This window comes from Watersipora subatra, chromosome 7 (genome assembly GCF_963576615.1).
Source record: "Watersipora subatra chromosome 7, tzWatSuba1.1, whole genome shotgun sequence".
NCBI lineage: Eukaryota > Metazoa > Bryozoa > Gymnolaemata > Cheilostomatida > Watersiporidae > Watersipora > Watersipora subatra.
Genome location: NC_088714.1, coordinates 8,650,169 through 8,676,247, shown reverse-complemented (window position 1 = coordinate 8,676,247; position 26,079 = coordinate 8,650,169). Strand labels below are relative to the sequence as shown.

General features: G+C 35.5%; 1 protein-coding gene across 4 annotated transcripts; it reads left to right on the top strand.

Moving 5' to 3' along the window:
- The first annotated feature begins 124 nt into the window (after positions 1-124).
- Positions 125-21,363, top strand: LOC137399692 (xyloside xylosyltransferase 1-like). 4 transcript variants are annotated; one of them, XM_068085891.1, is made up of 8 exons: positions 125-199; positions 6,856-6,957; positions 8,641-8,710; positions 14,367-14,473; positions 16,041-16,105; positions 18,363-18,547; positions 20,664-20,778; positions 20,893-21,363. In XM_068085891.1, exons 2-8 carry the CDS (start codon positions 6,946-6,948, stop codon positions 21,203-21,205), a joined length of 867 nt encoding a protein of 288 aa, XP_067941992.1. In that variant the 5' UTR covers positions 125-199; positions 6,856-6,945; the 3' UTR covers positions 21,206-21,363. The 4 variants fall into 4 exon arrangements, with proteins under 4 accessions (XP_067941992.1, XP_067941990.1, XP_067941991.1 ...); XM_068085889.1 differs by having other exon boundaries at positions 139-305; positions 14,335-14,473; XM_068085890.1 differs by having other exon boundaries at positions 169-305.
- The last annotated feature ends 4,716 nt before the right edge of the window (positions 21,364-26,079 follow it).

The window sequence follows — 26,079 nt, the reverse complement described above, 5'->3', positions numbered from 1 at the left end:
CCCTCACACTTGTAAATGTTGCGATTCGAGACGACTCCTTTATTGAAAGCAAATCATGCCGTTGCGAGTATGAAACTACTGAAGCGGCGGTCCCGCTATTTTGTTCGCGCTTTCGGCGCTCTCCGTTTTTGTCTAGAATTCTCTGTCCGATAAGCAGAGCAAAATTGAGACATTATAAAGATTCTGCTACCAAAAACTAGTTTGTAACACTTTCAGTATTTTTTATGTTTGCTGCATGGCCTTTTCTGTTGGACTGCGTGTATTAATTGCGTTAAACTGTTGTATCCTTGCCTTTTCTAGCGAAGGTAAGTCACTTCAAGTCGAGCGTAAACGTATTTGATTACAATCTTACTCTTCTGTGTCAAATTACCAGTGTTTGTTTATGTATGCATGTGTCTGTATTTTGGAGATAGGGTTGAATGCGATGCTTAGTGTGTCGATATATTAAATTACACTCCGAGGATAAAATCGTGGGATATAACTTGTCAAAAGCTATCAAATAACTTGTTCTGGTGAATGGAATTGAAACATTACCACGTTTAGTGATATACTAATGTGATTACTTAGCAATCATACTAAATTTATTTTTGTGTTTATGCTCAAAAAGAGTTAAAACCAGAAAGTGCATAGTGTGGTAGATTTGCCACCAAGTAAATAACGTTTTTTTTATATATATTATTATAGGGAGTTGTGCCCTATTTTATATTTTTCCCGATTAGCCACGTCCTCATGGGCTGGCTTTATGTTCCACTAATTTGCATATCTAATAGTATATAAAGGAAGGCATCAGCCTTATTATTTCGTTCTAAAATATCTGTTGTTCCATGAACCATCTCTCTTTTCAGTTTTTCTGATAAGGAGAATTACTTGATTTATTGCAAGTATCTCGGCATTTTGCCTCTAAGCGCTGCTCGGTATATCAGGACAAGTCGACCTCTACTGGCTGCCGACCCTGTCGACCTTGCTGTAGACTGTCGACCAGGGGTCGACCCCTGTCTAGAGACGAGCAATTGTGTTGCCTATAGCGTAAGACGTCTCGTACGCCGCTGTGTGTTGGTGACGCCATCTAACGTAAGGTTGCCCGAGTTGGTGACTTGTTACCTGTAGCATAAGACATTTCATATGCCGCTGCGTGTTGGTAACTCGGCCCAACGCAGTGCTACCCGAAGTTAGTAATTGGTTGTCACTTGTAGCGTAAGACATCCCGTACGCCGCTGCGTGTTAGTGATTTAGTCCAACACAGTGCTCCCTGAATTAGGGATTGTTGTTACCTGTAGTGTAAGACGTTTTGTACGCCGCTACGTGTTGGTGGCTCAATCCAACACAATAGTCAATATGAAGGAAAGTCATAAGATCAAAATAGTACACAATATTGCATTCATTGAAACCGTTTATTAAACGTTTCATCAATGAAACATGCAGCCAGTCAATTCAGAAGGTTATTCTCAACATTGTTCAAAGTTGAGAATAACCTTGTTTGGATCGTTGTTAGTTTTGGTCTACGGTCTACACAATTTTACCACTTTAGGCAAAGTGTAGACTGAGGGTAAGCATTGCTAGAAATCTACCCTGGCCTGTGGCTTATAGTCTTCAGCCATTATATGTACGTAATTTCCGGGAGACATATATGAGCTACCATACAATTTTTTCCTAATGTTTTAAAAAAGAGATCAAGTCACCATGAGAATGAGTTGCACAGAGAATAAATTTATAATCCTCACAGAAGTGGTATGTCAAAGTAGAGCAAACAATGTTCAGAAAAAGTATAGAAATTTGTTGAGGGTCACGGTGTTCTTTAATGCATGTGTTTTCTGTATGTCAACAATCGGATTGAATGTTTGTATTAGTACATCAGCTTCTTAAATTGCAGACCATGGGTAAACTCCGTAAGAACTGGTTAAAAACTTGTGATGTGCTGATATAAATGAACAACAAGTTTTCTTGTTGCAATTACAAAGCACTCATAATGAATTATGTAACAGCAATAAATCGGTTGTAAACATTGAACTGATATAAGCTTTTTGCAATAGCCAAAATTGTAATTGTTATTGCTTTTTCTAGGTCTGAATGGTACAAGCGAGTAACTGCTAATTTTTGGCTGACTTTGATGTAAGGTATGCAGGGGCTTATTTTAGTAGTTGCGTGGAAGGTCTTCTTACGGTTAAAACTTAGATACAATAGATGAAGCTATCTAACATAGCTATGTATAACTATCTGGGTTCGTAGACTACTATAAAGTTTAGGTTTTCATAAATAAGGTTGCAAAATATTACAAAAAAGGCAAGATCAAACAGAAAGAATACTTCAGGTCTCATGTCTACGATACTTGTTTAAATTACATACTGAACTGTACATAGCATTGGTGTTTAAAGATGAGGTTACACAAAATTATTGTATATTTTATTAGAAAGTATCGGTATTTTCCACCATTTCCGATGGTTTTGGTGTTTGAAGGGATTTGATTGCCAAGATGTTTCAAGATTGAAGTCCATAAAACTAGATCACGATTAGGCCTAAAGTGCTCAGGTCGATCGAATGTGCAATTATGACGCCTTATAGCTACAAAGAGACCAACATAATAAAGACTCATAATGTTGCAAATGGGATGCAATAGCCAATTTAACTATCGCAATGATAACAACTAGTGACATCATTTCGCACAGACATGCATTGTAAAACCGCTAATTAAATGCCACCTCTATTTGACCGACACCCTGAGAGAAGGTTTGAAAAATAGTGCACCACTCAATAATTGAATGTCACCTTCATTCGACTGCCACTTTGACATATGATCTTTACAAACTCATAATATATATTGATCTGTAGAAAACTGTCCGCAAAATCGTATTAATAATTAATCGCTTACATCAATAACAATTAATTCTCTCATTGTCCAATTCCAACTTTTCTTTTTTTTTCATTAAAACTTTGAGAGCAATTCCATAGAAATAATCAATAACTGCCTCAGGCTAATAGTGGTTCCTTGTTTAACGCGGTTTTGATACTTCGAGTACACAGATATAAAAACGGTTTAGGATGGTAGATGAATGGCTAGTTTTAGGGTGAAGGTTGTGTTTAGCGAGCAAAACTTTTACGCATTGTATTTGTGCTAAATGCAACGCGTAAAAGTAATGCTTTGCTGAGAAACTGTTTGGACGCTAATATCGACTAGTTCAGCAGAGCAGGAGAAGAGTTGCGATCAGAAGACATGGTGGAAGGTATTGGACAACCAGAAGATGTTCGTTATATCGAAATCAGAAAACAGCTAACTGAGTAAAGGATGCAAATATTTTTGTTTTAAAAACATTAATTTTTGTTTCTGCATATAATATACGCATGGTTCATTTACGTCACTTGTTCATGAATATTTATATATAAATGGATATATATTTGTAGCATTTGATCGAATATCATTGTATAACTTGTAAATTTGCAGACCCATACCTGTAAATTTGCAGACCCATAGCATATTATATAATGGCATCATTGCGGTAATCTTACAATGGATCGACGCTCATAATTCATCTTCTATTGCATAAAAGAAGCCAGTTCTGGCTGCAAGCTGTAGCAAACATATCAATGAGTGCAGTGAGCTTTTTTAACATTGTTAAAGATAGATATAAAATAACAATGTGTCTTCAAATTTAGAATGAAATAAAAATTGAAAGCTCGAACAATTAGCAAAGCTGTACCCAGGCTGCCATATTACCGCAGGTTACCTGCAAGCAATAGATATTAACTGGTGGTGATATTTCTTGGTTTCTCAATGCATTTTTATTAAGAGATCTTTGACAAGTTAGAGTTTGTTAGCAGATTTGTTGCATCAAAAAAGGTTTAGTATCGCACCACCAAAAAAGGGGGCAAAATATAAGCGACATTATCTTCGCCGGAAAAGAGCTAAATTTATGTTTTCAAAATTCTGATAAGCCATTTGAATAATACAATGCCAGCCTCTGTTTGAACGCCACTTCCAATTGACTGCCACTATAGAGGATGAGTTGAAAAATAGTGTCATGACGTTTATTTAGATTTTACGGTACTCATCTTCTGAGTGTTTTAACCGTGACCAAGTTTTATCAATTTTAATCTAGAAAAATACTGATACTTTTTGATTAAATCTACAAACAGTTTTTGTGTGTGTTCATCTTCAAACAGGTGCTAGGATGTTGTGAGATATTGGCTTGTTGCTTTGCTGAAGCAGTCTCACTTGTCTATGCTGTTTTTTGCACCTGTATAGTTTCCGATCTGGATATGTGTAAATGGCATGAAGGGGTGCCAACCTAACTCATGTAAATTGGTGCAGACGGCCAGTTTCTTGTTTAATGACAATGGTCTGTTTTAGCCATATCTAACTTCTCAACACGGACCGGGTCGTTTTAATGCATTTTGCTCTCATTCCCGTGATTTAACTTTACCACATAAATTTTTTCCTCTGTTTTGCTAGCCTATTATTATTGTTGTATGCCAAACCTGTTTTCCTTGTGCATTGGTGGTTTGTTATCTTTCGCTCATCCCTTATGTCAACTTTTATAATCCGTTTTTTTAGTCATCTGTGTCTACATTATTGAGATAATTTTAAACTGATACTTTTTGCGACTCGTCTTCATTTTTTGAAAGAGAATGAGATTTCCACTGGAGTTTTGGTTAGCTTATTTGTTGAAACAACCTTTTGTTTCAGGGTTCTTTTATTCTTCAGATTATGGTAATAGTCTCTGCAACATTTTATACGTAGACTAATAAAAATCGGTGAGAACGGACAAAAAGTTCACTATACGGCTAGAGTAAAAGATGAAGGCGTTAATGCTGTTAACCAATATGGCTAAGTTGATAGCTATAAAATCAGTGCTGTCACATTATACAGCTTCATTAAAGGCTAACTAGTTCAGTGGCGTTACACTATATGGCTGATTTTTAAGTTTAAAAGATCAGTACGTCTTCACCTTATGCTTTAGTTGTTGGCTTTATTTTCATAAAGAATTGATTTTGCACATCGTTTTCCTTCACAAGTTCTCCTTACAGCATTGGTCAACTAGAAAATTTTTGTCACCATTCATCTTTCATTTCAGCTAATACACAGTTGTTTTTTCTTTACAGTTTCAGATTGACAACAATGTCAAAGCTTGTTTATGTAGGTACCTTCATAAAATGACACCTAATTTGAAATGGCACATTCACAGTTTTAACTTTTGAATGCATCTTTTGAATTCTTATCTGCATCCATCAAGTACTCAGCTTTGTGTCCTTCACCTCAACATTAACCTTACATTTTTGAGCACCCTTTTTATTGTTTCATACCTGTATTTCTCAGCTTGATTTCGTTGCTCATATGTAAACTAATGAATCGACACTTTTCCTTGTTTCACGTTTAGTTAGTTCTTTCATTAGCTCGTCGGCTGACTCCATATTATTAGACAACATCTTTGTTGCATTCATAAGTACTTTATTATTTTCAGCGAAGTTGAACACAAACTGAGAGTGTATCATCATGTTGTCTTTTCTATGGTTTCCATTCCTTAGTACTCTTTTTCTCCCTCGTGCTATGAGCTGTATTTGAATTGTGCATGTATGTATTTGCAAGTCTACCTCTATGAGAATTAAGTTCTTCTGCAGAATCTACAATCTTTTGTTGAGCCCTTAGACGTTTTCAATGCTGAAGTTCAGCAACTGTTTTACGTTTAGCTTTTTTTATTGCTTTTTGCAAAACCAACTACACGCATGTTGCTTCATGTTTATTAAAAATAAATTAATGTTTATTTAATTAATCACCTAATGGTTGGCTCCATTAAACTGTGCTTTTAATGAGTCCAGTTATACTTCCAACTTTGTCTTGTCAATCTTTTTTTTATTGGATCACTAGCTAGTTCTACATAAAAATTCGCCATAGAAAACCCTTCATAAAACTCTATAGATACAATTTCTGCTTGAGCAAATACTGCCTTTCTATGGCCACGGACTTATGCAATGTTAACCAGAATTCTATCAAAGCCTACCAGCTAAACTTGAGCAAAATAAGGCTCTGCTATAGTGGATGATTTAACTAAATAAATGGTTGATCTCTAAATGGGCAGTTCTTATCCTCGCTCATTTTATCTTTCTATCACGATATCACTATCAGATCTAATACTTGGATATGTCAAACCATGTGCAGGCACAATGCCACTAGCATTATATTATATTGGAGTCTAGGCACTGCAGCGTGTCTATTATTGGGCTTGCTTTTTGCTAACGTGCGTTTAGTTATGTTAATTTTACAAAAGCTTGGTTATTGATTTAGCTACGATATTCTGTCACCGATGTCTAAATCGTGTTTCAACAATTTCTAGGATAGATATGAGCCTGGTTGGAGCAAACTCACTGACTTATCACCTCATCATTTGATTCAACTTTCAAGTTTAATAAACGTCGTAGACGTTTATTAAACATCCTGGGAAAACATCTACGACGTTTTCCCAGTCTACGATAACGTTCCCAGTCTACGTTTCCCGTTTTCCTGGGATAAATGTTGTGAAAATCCTGGGAAAACGTCGTAGACGTTTTCCCAGGATTTTCACAACATTTATCCCAGGAAAACCTATCTGAAAAGTTAGAACTTCCAATTGTAGGAAAGTTATCATGCTGTGCACCTTGACTATTTCGCATCCACTGCTTGGTTTGCAGTTTTTTTAAAATAGTGGCTTTCATACATCTTGCTTGTCTGTAGCATTAAACAATTATCACGGTAGATAGTTTTTATGCTAAATGCTGCAAACAATCTTTTTGAAAATTGTTTCATTGAGATGGAGTCATGGTGTAGTTACGTTTGCCAGAAAATCTTCTTGCTATTACTCTCATCATTAAAATTTTCATTTTCTTTAGTTGGCAAATGCAGCGGTGGGGAGAACACTGGAACTTGTTCAAGCAGCTTTTCTATAAAAGCATCCCTAGAGGATAGTATCAGTGCATTAGATGATTACGCAGGTAAGAGTTGTAAGCGGCGTGTGCTTTCATGTCATTTTATATTAACATCTTGCGTTAAAAAGGTCAAGCTTTCTGCTATATCAGGTTAAAAAGATATTCATGAATAAAATTTGCTCAAAAGGTTACAACCGCAAAGACAGTTGTTTTGTAATTCTACAATTCTAGCAAAAAATCAGACTTCCCATTTTTAGGTTGAGGTAAAAGCTAGAATTCCCCCACTTATTCGGTTTATGTCCTGGTTTATGTCCTGGAATATGTCCTGGTTTATGTCCTGGTTTATGTTAGTGATTGATTAAAAGAACTAACAAAATGTGTCCGCTACAGATTTTGTTGAGTAAGTTTTAATGATGACATTGAATGCCTTAAAACTCGGAGGAATGATTGCATTATTTCAAGAATGTGTTACTCTAAATTAAAAGAGAGTATAACTCTCAGTGCTCACTTTTGTAAAAAGTGTAGACAGGCTTTCTCACTGCTGATTAGATATCAAAGATAGTGTTAGCTTTTCATCTGCCTATTTCGAGTATTTTTCTAATGGTTTCTTACCTTGGGATTTACTATTTCATTCCACACCATTTCCTTATTATTCCAACTGCATTATTATCATTCTTGCTTCCTTTTATCATCGACGTTTTAAGTTTTGTGCTTCAATATAAGCAACCATTTGCTATCTCAAAATATTTTTTCTCTATACCACAAACCTCAGTTTGACTTTGCATTACTTGCTTAGAACAAACCTAGACGTCTTTGAGATACTCTATTAAAATTGGAAGGGGTTTTATTGGCATTTTTTTGTAGGAAAGGACAACTTCTGCAATTGGTAGAGCATAAACTGTCAAAACTCATGCATCGCTAACTTGTGGCAGAATTTCTTAGTTTTTGTTTGTTTGATCATCTTCTGCCCAGTGATGAGTGACCACGTCTTGCAGTCATCAGTTCTTTCTTCATATCTTTCTCTATGCACTGATTCGATTGAGATTGAAATTTACATTGAATGCAGTGCGATGGACGTCTCACCATTTCATACATTGCAAATTTCTTATGAGTAGGCCTAGTGTATGCTCAGTACAGCCAACAAATATTTACTAAACCGAACAACATCAAGTATGATTTAAAATATATGAGACAATCTTGTTAGTGAAATGCAGATGTTTATAGCTCATCCAGCATGTTTTCCTTCAAGCATTGGTTCTTCCTAACAAACTAAGAAGAGTGTAGAGTGTTTGAGTATTTGAACTATTGTGAGTAATGTCCTATCTGTCGGCAGGACGGTGTGTCATAATAGCTACTACAGTCATAACATGATATAATTTAAAACAAAAACATCACCAGTTGATCTTTACTAAGTGTTTTAACGTAAATAAAATGTAAGTTAAAAATTAATAAGAATCGCAAAGAAGTATGCTATCTGCCTGCCTGTCACTTGCTAGTAATAACAATCAAGTTGCTTTATTCCACTCCAACATCCACTTACTGGTAACTTAGCCTAATAACTGAATGTTCTCCCTCTGTATATAACCGTGTGTTCAAATATTCAGGACAATGCAACTCGAAGTAATATATATGCTTACAAAGAAAATTTATACAGCAACGATCTGTAGAAGCTTTAAGACAAAATTATGTTGCTACAGGCTTTGTTAAGCGAGTAGATACTAAACTTTTATACTTGCTGAATTTTGTTAGGTTCTCCCATTTACACTATCATCACATTCAAGAATGCCCGTGGTAACTACCAGCTTCAAGAAAAGTTCCGGTGAGTCATTTCTGGTCTGTAATATCGTCATTCGAGGTTGAGTCTAGTGAAAGTTATGGTATTGACTTTAAAAGTGCCATAATATATCTGTATATTTCTTTGAAAGCATCCAAGGATTAACTGTTCTAATCAACTTTTTGTACACCCTTCATCTATGATTATTTCTATTAGAACGATTCCTAGGTTAGCCACCTGATAGATGCTTTCTCTTCTGACACAGTAGACACTTCTCTAAGGTATAGGCTACCTCCTATAATGTAAATTTTACATAATTTAAAAAAAGTATGTAAGGTTTTGGCTTTGTACTGCGTAAAAATTATCATGTCGTGTAAAATGTCAAGTCGGTGTAGGATCTTAAATTCAATTTGAATAACGAAAACGTCGTAGTTAGCCTTAAAAATTTTGCTATCTCTTTTGCCACACTTGAGATAGAAAACGACATGAAGTGCACTCTCGGGTTATGTTGTCCCTGTTTTACAGTTTTTCGCCTCACAATGTGGAACACGAATTTGTTCGTCCACCCATACGGCATTTTTTCACCAGCAAAAACTTCTCTCGAAATTCAAATTCGTTGATCGGTGGGCTGAAAACGTTGGAATCCCGAAGATGCTGACAGGCTTTTTGTGAAATCCTTCCCACCATGCCTGGAAGAGATACGATGCTTGCGTTCTCTTTTAGTTCAGCATTATTCATTATGAGTTAGAGTAAAAACGATACCGAAAACGGGTAATAAAGATTGACAATAAAAAAATTAAAGGTTTAGTAAAATACAAACTAAAGCTAAGTTTTAAGTGTGTGTTTAGTAAGTTAACTTCGAAGTGTATGTTATACGTCTGTCTCGAAGGTAAGAACTCCATAGAGTACGTACTGTGCATAATAATGTTACATTTTATTGCAGCTCATAGCCACTGAGTACGCTGTTTAAAGTTACTGTAGGGAACTATAGTTAGTAAGGTTGATACACTAATCTGTTTCTAATTTTCAATATATGCGTTACATATATATATATAAAAGTTTGATATTTTATACCAGGGGTGTTTGAATTAGAAAAATACTAATGGTTTCTATCCCCCTCTTTATGACATTTTCGCCTTACGATTCCAACATCGAACGAATTAATGTCGTAATGCGAGGGTTTATTTTACATTTATCACTATTATATATACAAGTACCCTGTCAGTCTATTTCGCCTTCAGAGATCATCAGATGTGTTGACAAAAGCACGGAGAATTAGTAGCCACACACTTATTCAGAAATACTTGATGGTTGACTTGCAACAAAATTCATATTACAGTTATTTGATATCAAAAGATTCACCATGTCTTACTCAGTTGTGTTGTAGGTGCAAAATATGTGGAAATATGATTACAAGCTCTTAAAAGCTCAAAAACGAACAGTTAATCGCAGGCATCACAAAAATGGCGTGGATTGGAATTCCTTTCCAAAACGGCTCAAATGGGACGTAGTTGAACACGACGGCTTCTGTTTACACTTCCATGCAACCTGATTCGTCGAAATATTTTCACAAATATACTTTACGGTTCAATAAAATCATGTCTGTTGTCCTCACGCGTCTATTTCATCATCATTGTAATGCTGTCACTTTGAGCACTGATATCTCAAAACCTACCATAAAAATTTGTTTAATTTTTGAACCTTCACTCGAAGAAGTGCATATCATCCTTTGATGAATATGCGGAGCCTGTCAGTCACCTGTGATAGTCGAAGAATGCTGCAGAAATTGTTCGCTCCATGTGGCAGGAAGTATGGGTCGCATGACCAGATTACGACTAGATGATTAGACCAGGCTGAAACGAAACTGTAAAGTAGCGAGCATCTATATTTGATACAGGCTTTCTAGTAGAACCCGAAGTGTTTGTTATAAACTACATAAAACTACGAGACGTTTTATATTGAGCCTTTTATTAGCCTTTCATTTCACATGATAACATCACGTGTCAAAACAAGGACCACATTGTTTGAGAATGTCATCGAAATAAAGAGATTCCAAACTACGGTGTTGCCGTGATGGCTGCGATTAACTGTTCGCTTTTAAGCTTTTTAGAGCTTGTAATCACATTTCCAAATATTTTGCACCCACAACACAACAGAGTAAGACATGGTGAACCTTTTGATACCAAATAACTGTAATGTAAATTTTGTTGTAAGTCAACCTTTAAAATATGATCGATTGATGCAGGTGTTAGCGTGTTGGTCTACCATTCATAATGTGACGAGTCGGATTGTTGCCGAAAACCAAGTTTTATAGCAACCTTGAACTCTGGAGACGAATAGACGACAGACAGATAGACACCGCTTATATCATACCAAAAGTATATTTTTTGCTTGATTGTACCTGTTCAAAATATTTTTTAGTATTCTTCTTTCGTAGAATAGACCTTGTTGTCTAAAAGTAAACAAATCATTGTAAATTGATGTTGGCAGTGTATGCTCTTTTTAACTTATTCTAAAATTACTGCAATCACGGACCATCAACTGGGGGAAAGGAATGAGAAAAGTTGTCGATATAAACCAATAAATACTACGATCACACTGCAGCTAATAAATTACAAAATTAAGTTTAGTTCTTTATCTCTTTCATGGGCCACGTCAATGAGTTTGGCCAGATCTTGGAACGGGTTAGGCAATATATGCGTATTTTACTGTTCATATAACGTCAAGTTCGTATAATGTAAATGCTCCTGGAGTGGATTATTTACATTGTAAGCGCGTCTTTCATGTAGGATAAAACTTCACAAGCATTTGTTTCATGATCGTCAATCGCCTAATTCCAGGTGTCTGTGACTTGTCGGAGCCTTATTTGTGTCTCTTCTTCCATGCTGTTACGGTTCATTGTGTGAGTAACAATTTTGCTATAATAAGAGTCGTGTCCGTCTGTCCGCAACCACACTTGAAAGTTGGAAAACAATGAAATGTGATATGGCATTCGAACTTGGATGTTCGAATTAGCAGCCAGGAACACCATTATCTACTCCACCTTGCCAAAATGAAGAATAAATGTGTGAATATAGCTATTACACCTGTCGGTCTTTCACGGCATACCGGACTGCCTAAGTGCTAGTCTATATATATATAAAAATCTCAATGTTTGTCTGTCCATCTGTACTTGTAAAATATACATATATATAATCCCACGACCAAACAAGAGTGAAACGATTGATTGGGAGAATTATGATAAATGCACATGTGCACACAACTCCCGAAAAATTATCTGTTAACGACCGTCACTGAACTCTTGCAGTGAAATCCTATCAACAAATTTAACTATTTTTCAGTAAAGTCGTTTAAGTATAATAATAATAATACAAAGCGCATATAAACCTATTTAAATATGTTACCAAGCCTTTGAAAGGTTACCACAAATTCCTAAAACTAACCCATCTGATCGGATTATACATGAATAGACAGATTTATTAGGACGAAAATCGTCACAAAACGCTTGAAAAGCTTGGTTTAATAAAAGTTAAGACCGGAAATTGAAACGCCAAGGAGCAGAGAATAGAACGATAAAGTCTTGCGCATTTCACGAAAAAAAGCGTGCACTTTTCACCAGTCTATAGCATTGTTCCCAAGGTTTCGGCAATTAACATAGGAGTACAGAAATTGTTTCATTCTTGTCGATTTCAATTTTTTCATTTTCAATTTCATTTGCTGACACATTTGAATACTTTCGTATTCTAACTGATGTCCAATGAAGTATAAGTAAATGAAATGACTATGATATTTTTTAACAGTTCTTATGAGATTATTACAATAATTAATTATAAGTTTGGATGACTACAGAACAATGACTACGTAGTGCAGATTTTCTAAAAATCTAACGCAGTGTAACTAGCCTAAAGGGGAAGACGATGATATTTTTTCTAACGGTTCTAATGAAATTATTACAATAATTAATTATAGGTTTGGATGACTATGGCTACATAGTACAGATTTTCTAAAAATCTATATCAGTGCATTTTACTTTTAATATTGGCTGATATTGTATTTCTCTTTTTGCAGGGGGAGAGATATAAACATATAATCTTTTCCTTTCATTACTGCTATTTGTTGTATATAATAACACCCACACCCAGTACATTACAGCTACCATTGCAGTTATCCTATTTGACTGCTAATATTGCATTTCTCTACCATCAGTACCCTTTCTTTTTTCCAATATCACTTTGGTCGTGGCTGTATGACAGTGGAATTTCTAGTATATATATATATATATATATAAGCCTATATTTCTCAAAGTTTTAGTATATGTGTCTGTTTGACCGGTTATAGCTATTAAAATCTTGGAATTTAAAATTCCACATTATGATGGATTTGAACTCACGGAGATTGCAAGTTTTGAGCTAGATAAGGCGTATTGATCAAAGACATTATCACATACCATTTAGCGTATATAACGCTAAATGATGTATTATTTTAGCATTGCGCCCACGCAGTACGATGCCCCTGTTATGAAATATTTTTCGTCTAACTATAGGAAAAACACAAAGATTTTTCATTATTTTTTGTTAGAGCTCGTTTTTGCTGCAGAACGATATCAACAATAGTTTCTCTCGAAATTAAAATTTGGCGAGTTGTGTATTGAATATATACGTTATTTAGCGATATACGTTGCTCGGCATGGCGAGGTCAGCGTTATCCGCTATAATATACTGTATAGTGTATGCACACGCTAAATGACGTTTTTTTTTAACTGCATGAATTTTGTTAACTCTATGAAACACGATGCTTTTCATGTTTTCTTGAACTTCTATTTTCGGTTTTTTATAAGATTCAATTACTATATCTTGGCAAATTTTCTCGTGCTGACAATTATATTATCTCCGTGAGAAGAGCCTTGACATTTTCTCTCTGTTTGGTCAGACAAAGACAGTACGGTATCTCATTTTTACATTTGTACTGGTATTGAGAGGTACTAGTATCGTATTATTCAAAGTTTTGATGAATAGCTTCTACTGGAACAGTAACCATTTTATACACACACACTTCTATGCCCAAAAGTTTATTATTAATTCAAAATATTCAGGATTTTTATTTTGTTTTCTCGATTCATATCAATTGTATCATTACTGAATCATATTTTGTTGTAATCGTAGCAAAACAGACTTAATTTAGCTATTACATGTACTTGCTCATTATTTCACATTTACTTTTAAACCCTTTTATAGTTGTTTCATTTTTGTTATAATTTATATGACTCGCACAAAATATTTTCCTCGTGATACGAAGTTTGAAAGTTGCAGTTGTTTGAAAAAGTTTGAAAACCTTTACAGTTTTTTTTATTATCTTTCTTAATTTATTTCAACTACACAAAACACCTTTTTCATAATATGTAGTTTGAAAGTTAGAATGGCAGTTGTTCAACTCTATGTTAAATACAAATCAATTTTCTGTCCAAAGAATGTTTTATTACTTGGGCATCACCGGGTAGTGCAGCTAGTACATGCATATTTTACATACATTTGTATTTTACATCTATATAAGTCTTAATCAACATAAATGTCTATATATATAATCTGTATAAGACTTTGTGTCGGTCTTAAAACTTAGTTTATATACTCAGTATATGACTATTAGTATGACTATTGTCTATTCGGTTATAGTGTGACAGTATCCTCTCTTCTCACGCATACAGAAACACCAATAATCTTTGTCATAATTGGGGATGCTGAAAGTCAGTCTATCGCTGAGTCTACCCTTTCCAAAGCTACAGCTGGTGATGGCATATCTACAGCTTACAAGGTTTGCTAGTCTCTGTATCTCATACATTTAATCTAAATTCAACTAACCTAATTTGATGTATTTCATGTCATGGTTTCCTTTCAAAGATTTAATGGTTTCCCTCGTGCATAGAACCAAACCCATTCCTGATTTGATACGACCCCTGTTTGATACTGTCCCTGTTTGATACTACCCCCTTTGATACTGCCCTATTTGATACTGCCCTCTCCCCCCCCCGTTTGATACTGCCCCTGTTTGATACTGCCCCTGTTTGATACTGCCCCTGTTTGATATTGCCCCATTCGATGCTGTCCCTGTTTGATACTACCCCGGTTTATACTTCCCCCATTTGATACTGCCCCTGTTTGACACTACTCCTGTTTGATACTGCCCCTGTTTGACACTACCCCTGTTTGATACTGCCCCTGCTTGATACTGCCCCTGTTTGATACTACCCCTGTTTGATACAGCCCTTGATTTCATACTGCCCCTGTTTGATACTGCCTCCGTTTGATGCTGCCCCCGTTTGATGCTGCCCCATTTGATGCTGCCCCCATTTGATACTGCCCTCATTTGAGACTGCCCCCAATGGATACTGCCCCTGTTTGATCTACCCCCTGTTTGATACTGTCCTTGATTTCATACTGCCCCTGTTTGATACTGCCTCGTTTGATACTACCCCGTTTGATACTGCCCCATTTGATACTGCCCTCTCCCCCCCCGCTTGATACTGCCCCTGTTTGATACTACCCCTGTTTATACTTCCCCCGTTTGATACTACCCCGTTTGATACTGCCCCATTTGATACTACCCTTTCCCCCCCATTTGATACAGCCCCTGTTTGACACTACCCCTGTTTGATACCTCTCGTGTTGGATACTGCCCTCTTTAACAGTGATTTTGAACTGGCATTTTTCAGCCATAATTAGGAAGACTGGACAATGTTAGGATAATGCTGATGATAAGAGGAATTAATAAATCCGATATCATATCGTCGCTGTTCACATGACATGCTAGTTCTTAGCTGCGAAGATTTCAAGTTGAATAGCTAAAATTCACATGTAGACTTACTTTGACAGTCTATATGAAGGAGGAAGGTTAAATTATAGGAATGTATTTCTACTGGGGCAAGCTGCCGATATCACTAAGTATATAATTTGGCAAACATTTTGCCCCTTTGACTTTCATGGCACAATCACAATAGCGCTGATTTAATGTGCTTGTCACAGAACATACCAGAGAAGACTTAATATTGTGTCCAGTACATAAACAATGATACAAGCAATGATCAGCACCTAACATTCTCCACCTCAAATCGTCTGTAGCAAATGGTGTCTCAAGCAATTTTGGATAGTCTCAAAGTCTCACAAAATCACTTTGTGTTGCTCAGTTTATTTGCTCTTTAAATAACTACCCAAAATAACCCTCGTGTCTTTGTCAAATGTTTTTTTTGTGGCAAATCAGTTAAATCATTGTTTCTAGTGCCTTAAACTCGTCACTGTTTACATTTTCTGCACTCTTATAGTTTTTAGCAGAAGACTTGGTGAGAGATTATCTGTTACAATCCTTTTTTTTTCAAAATTTTTAGATAGCCAGTCTGGATGCTGAGTTGCTCGCACGCGAGCTGCACGCTGTTGTGGAGCCCATGCAAAGGTTTGTACTTATTTTCACAATGAAAAAACTGGCTAAAGTTGGTTATAAATTAACATTGCCAAGGGACTACAAAGATTCTCATCAATATTTTTGATACAGTAGACGCTCCTATAATGCATACCTCCTATAGTACAAATTACAGATAATATGAAGAATTTATGTGAAGTTTTTGCTTCGTACTACATAAAAAGATTTCATATAACGTAAAGTGTCCAGTCAGGCAAGTTCTCAAATTAGATTTGAATGTTATTATATCTCGCCACACTTGTGAAAGAAAGGATGACATGGGTATAGCGTTATATCTAATATATATACAACTCACATGACATGCTAGTTCGTCGTGACAGATCGTCAGATGTGTCGACAAAACAGAAAATAGGTGGCTGCGCAATTGTTCATAAATCTTTAAAAGCGATCGATTGGTGTAAGTGGTACAATGTCGGTCCACCATTCTGAATATCACAAGTTGGATTATCATAATAAGTTATCTTTTATCCTAACCTTGACCCCTGGATACAGATAGATGACCAAAAGGTAGTTACGCTTTATATAGTAAAAATATTTCGTCTTTTCCTTTATTGTATACGAATGAAATATTTGTTATTATTTTTACTTAGCAGAATAGACTTTCCTGTTTGTAAAAAAATAAGCAAATATTTGTGAAAGTGTGTCGAAGATGTTCGCTCCCCATCAACTTATTGTAAATTTACCGCAATCATGGTCCATAAAACCAATGAGGTTGATCAGAAAAAGGAGAAAAGTTGTTGACGCAAACCAATAATACTGTAGTTACGCCACAGCCCACAAATTAAATAAACTAAGTCAATATTCTCCTTTTGTATACCAAAGGTGTGAGTTTGATAAGCTCTTGGAACGAATTAGGCAATTTACATGTATTTTACTGTTCTTATAACGTAAAATCCCTATAACGTAAGCATTCTTGGAACAGATTATTTACATTGTAGACTCGCCTACTGTATTAGGGACTTACTGTAAGACGCTGCAGCATGTGGCAGTTGTGGTCCGTCTCAATTTTATCAATGGCTCTTTATAGCCAAAAATTTTCTTAGTCAAGGCATGCTGGTTTAAGTTGAAGTTCTTGGATGCTAGAAGTCTATTGTAAGATAAGATAACTACACTCCAACATAATTATATTCGTGGATGTCATATGAAACATAAAAAATATTTCTGGATTTACCAAACTGTAAAATATTTCCATGTACTATTCTCATGAAAAGTCAATGATAATCTACAAAGTACATGTAACTATGTAGGCCTAAGTATTGAATGTTTTGCTAATGTATTCGCATCTCTCCGTTTTGCATCACTTATGGAATTATCAATCCCTGCATACCTTTTATTAGCTTTATAACCCTATGAGTTATGAGTTATTGTAAAAAGCAAAAACAAGTCTTGCTGATCTTACTGTGTTAGTTTCTGTTTTCTTTTGTACCACTCACTATTATTTTATTTATTTTGTGTAATAAATTTTATTTCAGGTTTTTCAATAGCAGGCATTTTATTGCCATAACGACAAATATTCTGACATAGCAAATATTTGTGAAAACCCAAATGTCCAGCATGCGACACTCTGTTACACAGAGTGTCGCATACATGTGTAACGCTCTGTTACACAGAGCGTTAAAGTTATATAATCTATGAAAAAAGTTGAAAAACGTTTGTTTAGCGTTAAAAGATTAAGTTTTATCTCATACATCTCTATTGCCTCTGAGTCCCTACACCCTAGAGCTTAGTTTTGCTAAAGCGTCTTCAAAATAAACGGAAGGTAAAAAATGCCATTTTGTTTTTGCCCAATTAATATTTTGAAATCTGGAATATGCAGTTGAAGTACTCAAGTCACTTGTCTCTCATTTTTGTTCCATTCCTGAACACATTAGCAGCAGAATTAGGAGTTATTTACCCTTTGGTGACATTCTTACACAAATATATCGACAGTCATAGAAATATATTTAACCAATCATAATGCAGGTTTCAACGTACTACTTTGTTAGTACTGCGATGCGATTTGTTACTGTCGCTCTTGTAAGTAAAATGACATTGGTGTTGGAATTCTTCTCAGCTGTCATAGGATGTAAGTAGAATTACAAGTTCGGCATGACATGTAAAAGTTTGTGTGTCATAATTCTAGCAGCACCCTTTATAAAGATTCCAAAGCATGGGCAACTCCAAATTATCGAATGTCTCGGTAGATTTAATATTATGAATTGTGTTGTTATATATTCCTGTACATATGTAGGTATTTCAGTTCCAAGCCTGGTGCCTACTACAGTGATTCTCTCTTCTTCCTTTCTATTGCTATTCACCGCGTGTTGCCTGACAGCATCAACAAGGTCATCATGCTGGATGCTGACCTCAAGTTCAGGTCTGACATAGCCGATCTCTACTCTCTCTTTGATGAATTTACTGACGAAAATATAATTGGTAAGTCATTGAGCTTCTTTCTAGCTGGTATATGTTTGAAGTCTATTAACCTTTTCACTGTCTCACGAGAGTTTATGCGGAATTCATGAGCGACTCCAGCAGATGAATTTTTGCGAAATTTACAGTTTCTGTGTAGTAACTGAATATTAATAATTCGTCACAACAACCAATGATCAATGCTATTTCTAAGGTGTTGAGAGTGAGTGTCTGAATATTTCTCCAAAAAATTAGCCTATATTCGCGAAGCAAATTATAATCTTTGTTCAAGAAATTCCAAGTCAAAAACGAACGTTTTTTCTGACAATTGAACTTTTTACTTGTAATATGGCTCCCGCAAGCACCTCCCGTGTTAGAGAAAGAATATCTTTTGTTGATGACATTATAGCCGTTTCAGATTCAAACTTAATTTAGGTACTCCGATAATGAAAGTGACTGCATCGACTCTGATGGTGGTGAAAGTAAAATAGTTGGTAACGGTGCATCTTAAGTCGGTACAACGCGCATACAAGACACTTGCAACCAATGGTATACAGCCACCCCCAGGATAGCCGACGGCTATCATGTGGGCGGGGCTCAATAATCGAGTTCTGTTGGGATGAACCCGAACACAGCACCCGAACAAACAAACATGCTGAATAAAGCCCTTTGTAAATTTACAAATATTATGAACTATAGTGGTTATTTACTGATCTGTTGAATTCATTTTGGTGTCAAATAAATATAGTATCCCAATATTGTCACCGTTATGATCAGTCAGTTGCCATTCACAAGCATTCGTGATATTAATAGTCACAATCGTAAAATAGCCCAAATTTGGTTTTATATTTAGATTTTGAGTATGAAAACTACACTGCCCAGCTTTGCCTGTTGTCCCATCTTATTGGCCAGGTAAAACAATGTGACAATGATGAAAGACTTTGTCATTTTATATTAGGGGTGGAAAAGTATTAATCAATAACTAGGGAAAAAAGGCCGTTGTTAAGGTAATTTTGAGTAAATTCTATTCAACTTTAAGCATATACTACGACCTCTACCAATTTCAAAATTAGTAAAAGTAGGTAATTTGAAATGTTTTATTTTGTATGGATCCATTATTTTGGTTAGGTAATACCCCTACATTGTAAAAATTCAAGGTTTGCTAAATTGTGAACAGCGGGGTCTACTGACTGAATGAGCTAATGAAACGATAACAGCGAGTCATGTTTTCCAAAACCTAACGAGGCAACGCCACCACCCGCGAGAATTGTGTTAGCTCCGAAACCCAGGCTAACACAATCCCAAAAGCTCGATCATTAAATCCCCCCCCATATGATAGCCGTTGCCTATCTTTGGGGGGGCTGTATATCATTGTTGCAACGCACAAACATTATGAATAAAGCGCGCATACACTATCATCACAACGCACACACAACGATCAATAAAAAATAAATAGAATACTTTGTGTAATGTTTTAGACCTGTTTTAATAGCAAAATATAAATAGAATATTGAATAGTAATATAATATTATTATTATTATTACACATTAATATTATTAATAACATTAATGTGTTAACAGTGTCACGTTGTGGCGCATGCGTTGTTAATTACTTGTGTCGCCGTTGTATACACAATGTTTTTTCGTTGCAAGTGCCTTGTATGTGCGTTGCAAGTGCCTTGTATGTGTGTTGCAAGTGCCTTGTATGTGCATTGTACCGACCTAAGATACACCGTTACCAAATAGTTTTGTAAGAGTAAGGAACATTGTAGAGGATCGTTATGACTTTGTAGTGATCTCAGTTTCACATAGCTTTAGCAATGCACATACTATGGATACATTGAATTGTTTGAATAGCTCTGTTAACACGTTGGCATTGTAAAATATGTAACAAAAATGTTGTAGATAGGGTTTGAAATTGAGAAAAAAGCTGTATACATACCATGCAGCAAAATCGGCAATTTTCAGTAAAATGGCTGAACATAATAAATGGGTCAGTATCTTAGCTTCCCAGAAGTAATAGTTATGTGCTATCCAGCGATGTACTTAGTTGGCTGCATTCGTAGAAATGGAGAACTCAAAGTACTGCATGAGAATTGCAGGAAAGAATAGTTGGTAATAGTTAGTCTTGGTTGTTGTAGGAATCGCAAGAGAAAACCAGCCGGTGTACAGACACACGTTTAATCAATTCCGCACGCTAAATCCAGGGACCCGCGTAGGAGAGCCTCCTCCTGATGGTCTCACTGGCTTTAACAGGTTTGTGTTAGACTTGAATTTCTGTCGCATGCGCTGGATTGTTACTATCTGTATCACAGTAGGAATGTGATTCATTTTCACGAATGTTTCTCTAGATCTTTCACAATTTTATAGTGGAGTGCTACTCCTCAACCTCGCTGCCATGAGGGAATCAGCTCTCTACAATTCCTTGATTAACGAAGCAACCCTGTTAACTCTCGCCGAAAAATATATCTTCAAAGGCCATCTTGGTGATCAAGACTTCTTCACATTGATCTCTATGGAGCATGAGGAGATGTTCTATATCCTACCATGCGGGTGGAACAAACAGTTGTGTACCTGGTGGCAATCTCACGGCTATGCCGCCGTGTTTGATCTCTACTTTAACTGCGCTGGCAAGGTTCACATATACCATGGCAACTGTAACACATGGATACCCCCAGATTGAGTTCTTCCTTGCAAACTATGATCAATTGTTTCTAACTTTTTACTTTTAGCTAGTTTGATTCGTTCTCTTTACCAAGTGTTATATTGTTAGCTTTGTTTTCGTTATTAGTTTTCGTTACAGTCTTTTATCATTTTAATACATATTTTCCATTCTCATGAACCTGCCTTTACAGCCCTTACTTTTAATAATCATAAAACTGGTGTAGATTAGAGGACAGATGTTTTGTCCAATGTGATATCTACTGAAACTGTCCGAACTGCGTTCCAACTGCCAGTGACATCACCCTTCAGTCATCTATCAGAATAGAAGTAAAATATGTAGAATCTTTATCACAAAAACCTACAAGCAAACGATCAGAGATTGTAGAAGTAAGAATTACCTTTTTTAGTAGGCCAACCCACGGCGTATGCGCCATAGTTTACCTTCTACGGGACGAGATGGGAATTAGCAACCGTAATAATGGGAATCCGTAGTCATCCCTGTCACAGTTGCCCACATTTTAATTTACTAATGATCAATCTTAACAGAAATACATTTAATACTTTAGTCATACTGCCCACACGAGGGACAACTGGCCGGGTTTCATATACTCTCTTCGAAGCAATACACTGATGTCAAATGGCTGATCAATGATGCTCTTGGTTTGATGGGGATTGCCTTTTTTCATGTAAATTGCAACATGGTCTGCTCTACTTCGGGTTATTTCTGCTATCTTATTTACTAAGTTCAAGAATAAGATGAGGTATTTAAAAGGATTTAATTACTACCAACTTTAGAGGAACAATTCATCTCGCATGTTTGAGCATATTTTAACATACTGATAATTTTTCCAATAGATGGATTAGGAATATATTTTAAGCTACAGGTTTGTGGTTGAAACTGGCAGGTACATTCATGACTCAAATAGCCTTGTACACATCATTACAGAAACTTGTAAATTGGCTGTCTGCAATATCTATTAGAAACCATACAAAAAGGGAATGTTTTGGGTGGCTTAAAAAAAGTCGTAAAGTTGATATTTAAGCTTTCCTAATTTAATGCAGAAACTATAGAGTTTGGGTGAAAACATGCTAAATACTTTGTTAGACATTGAGAAAATGATGCAATATGACGGATTCTACAGTATAGGTCTTAGTCTCAGTGGCATAGAAAGAAGTAGCTCAGTTCAATCTACAGTATTTTCGTGTCATTAGGCTAATTGTTTTTAGAATTGACTGTGTGCCCTTAAATACTATGTTGTTTGCTTTTGGTAAGTGCACTACTGCGGACCATTCCACATACTGAAATAATGAAAACTGCTAAGTGTGCAGAAGAGGTGTGGAACTAATTGCTAGCTACTTGGTTAAGAAAACTATAGACTGGCATCAACAAACTGCGCTATGTGGTACCTTGCACCTAATGGTGCTAGAAACATGGTAGTTCAATTTGGTTTTTCTCAGTTATGACTTGACGAGCTGGACCCGCGAAGTAGTAGTGACAGCAGCCTCACCATTTGGCTTGCTTAGTATGTTTGACCAAGTCTAGTTTATTTGGGTATCCTAATGTGGTAGCTACATTTGTCCTTGGTAATGCATGCTTGTGGAGAAAAACCGGAATTTTCATGACAAACCACCATGGTATGAAAACCATGAAAATGTTTGTCACAGAAATGCCCATGGTTGCTTAAATTTCACATCAAAGTAAATTGTTTGTGATACTGAACTTACATGAACTTTTTTTCAGCGCGTAAAGTATCTTATACGTATTGACATTTTAGGATGGTAGCCAAAGAAGTTCTTCTACAGCCTGCTGAAGAAAGCAAAATTAATTCTACTTTATTCACTTGGCCATGTTCCTGTCGCTAGCCAACTAAAGATGGTTATTATAGTTGGGAACCAGTAGAAACTTATTGTACATCGACTCAGGAGACTAGGAGAATTTTGGACTAGGAATACTTTGTGAAAAGCCAAACTTTTTTTCTGGTCGAGTAGTTCAATATTTTCAAATAAGTTTTACGTTTCTGTCAAGTTTCTTCTCATTATTTAATCAAATGGTAATCAAAAGTTATGATGCATCAAATATTGAACAATGACAGGAACGTTACTCAAAGTGCATCAATCTAAATATGAATTAGTAAATCAGCCACTGTAGCTGTAATATCGGCTAAAAATACTTGTGAAAAACTTGAAGCTGATATTATTTACTGCATATTTGACATAGATGTAGCTTTTACTATAATTAGGCGCACTAATTGCTGAAATCAATGTTAAATTATCATATAACTGTAAGAAGAACGGAAAAAATGAATAATACACGCAATGAAATTAAGTATATATAAATGTATGAATTATGTTGGTAAACATAATAGAATTTAGAATAATAGAATAGGTTTTATATAGAAATAAGGATGTGGGTGTGATTAGTTTTTAGGTAATATGTCCTAAGTCTTTATATTTAGTCTAAGGATAATCTCTATCATTAACCATGAAAAATAGCATTTGAATTGTTTACAGTTTAACAGACATAATATGCCACTGACTTCATAGTCGAGCTCTTCTACTTTTACCTTCTTAGACCTTTTTGCCAGTGTTGTACTCAATGATGGTGCGTCGAGCAGGTGCTTGCGGTTACCCAGCTCACGAGCATCTGCTTATAGCCAAACCATCAGCAGGTGCTCGTGTTGATGTGGTGTTGTTGATGCAGCTGATTGTCAATGTTCTTCTTAACTGAATGTATTTTACCACTCCAACCAGAACATCAACAAGTTAGGTCTCTTAGCCGAATCCAGAGGGCTGTAGCAGCCCATGTCGGGGGCCAGTATTAAAAATGAGATTTGCTGAGTTTAGCAGAAAAGTAGCCCGAATAAGGTTTTAATAGTGTGTCCGCTATTTTCTTATAATTAAATGATAGATTAAATCATCTGAAACCAACACAGTTATTTATAGAAAAAATAATAAGACCATGACAATGGTATCCAAAGTCTCAGTGAAACTAATGAAATTGATATCACGAAATGTATTATGATTGTCTTGATATTTATTAATAAAGTATAACATTTTAAAATAATTTCATTTAAGCAAAGACCTTCAGCTTTAAAGCAAAAGTCTAAGCTCATGGAGGTTATTGTCTGGCAAAACCACCTTGTCATCTACTCCATTGTAGGCTTAACGTTCAGGGTGTAACGTAGTCCTAGTCAGTGACTTGCAGAACATATTATTTTCTTTGTTACTGCTATGTCAGTGTTTATAGAGTTAGACAAAAAATGAGCATCTTCTGGGTAACAACTTTTCTTTTATGTTACGATGCTCATTCAGAGGATGTTCTGGCACCAGCAAAGGTTTGGCACTTTAGACCAATGGTGCTGCCTAGGATAACACTTCATGTAGTCTTCTTAGACGGTGCAGATCGAACTGTGGGCGGAGTCTGCAATGGCCTTGACTTGAACGCAACATGTGAGGTGGCATGTTATAACAAATCTACTTTTTGTAAGTAAATAAACTGTGTTTTAATCGACAACGTACATGTAGATATTTTCCTTCAAATGTAATTTAGTATTTATTTTACATGTAAAATTGTTTGTTGTAATAAAAAATACTGAGCACAAATGGTTATTTGAAAATACTGACTTAAGAGTACATAATTTTCAATGTTTGAGTAAAAAATATGTTATGACTTTTCTGTAACCTAGGTTCATTATAGAAGCAACCGCTTCAAAAGAAAAAACTAGCAAATTGCTTCTATGTTGTCTTTTACCGATACTAAGTTTGCAAGGATGTAGTTATTTAAATTATGATGAATCAAGAAGAGTCATTCATATGATAATACAATCTGCTCTTATTTAGAGTTATCTGATGTTATTTTGAATAGTAATTAGAAAATGAGTCTTTACAGAATAGAAAAGCCCTTCTTCATGAAATCATGCAATGTTTCACACCAATTTGGTTTTATTATGTTTGCACACTTTGTCCAAAAAACTTCGCTGTTAAAGATACAACAGGAAAAACAGTACTGCATCAATTGGCTTAAATAATCTTTTTAGACTATCCGCATCAGTTGGTGGAAGAATATGAAAATATAAGCTCTATCTTCGTATATAACTGCAGTTTCGATGCAGTGAGTGGAGAGATCTACAATTTTTCTGCATACGGAGAAGTCAATCGATCACGGTCTGTTTTAGTACAATCTGACGTCATTCTCTACTCTCGCAGTAAGTGGTCTGTACCTTCAGCAAAATGGGTTACATAGTGAACAGAAATTAGTTTTGCTTTTTATTGTCTTGCAATAAATCTTGCAACAGAATGGCATTGCTCTGTAATTTACTTTTAAACTTTTCTATTCGTACTGCAATAAATATTAGTTTATTTTGCTAATTTTTTGTAATCTGATTACAAATTTTATTATATAATAATATAAAATATATAATTATAAAATATACTATAATACAGTACTGCTCAGCGCTGGATTATAGTAAGCAATGGTCTCATACCTATATTACAATTTCAATTTACTCAGTAAATAACATATAAAAGTATTTTATGTAGGCCTATTTCATATTTGTAATTAAATTATTTGAAGCAAATAGTATAATGGATAACTGTTTTGACCAAATATTTTTGTTGCTATTAAAAATTATATCTAGTGGTGTCTATATTCCAAAAATCAGTAGTCCAAAAATTCGCAGTTCCAAAGATCAGTTATCTTTGGAACTGCCTGCAATAAGTATTTTAATTAAGCTAAAATTACAATATAAATAATTTAAATGCTTAATCAAACTGTTAAACCTATGGCATATTGATAAGCACTTTTTGCTGATTCTGATATTGGGAAGCCTCTAGGATCTAGTCCACAGTCACTACTGTCTGCCTGGGTAGCAAAATGTTTGAACTTAAATTAAA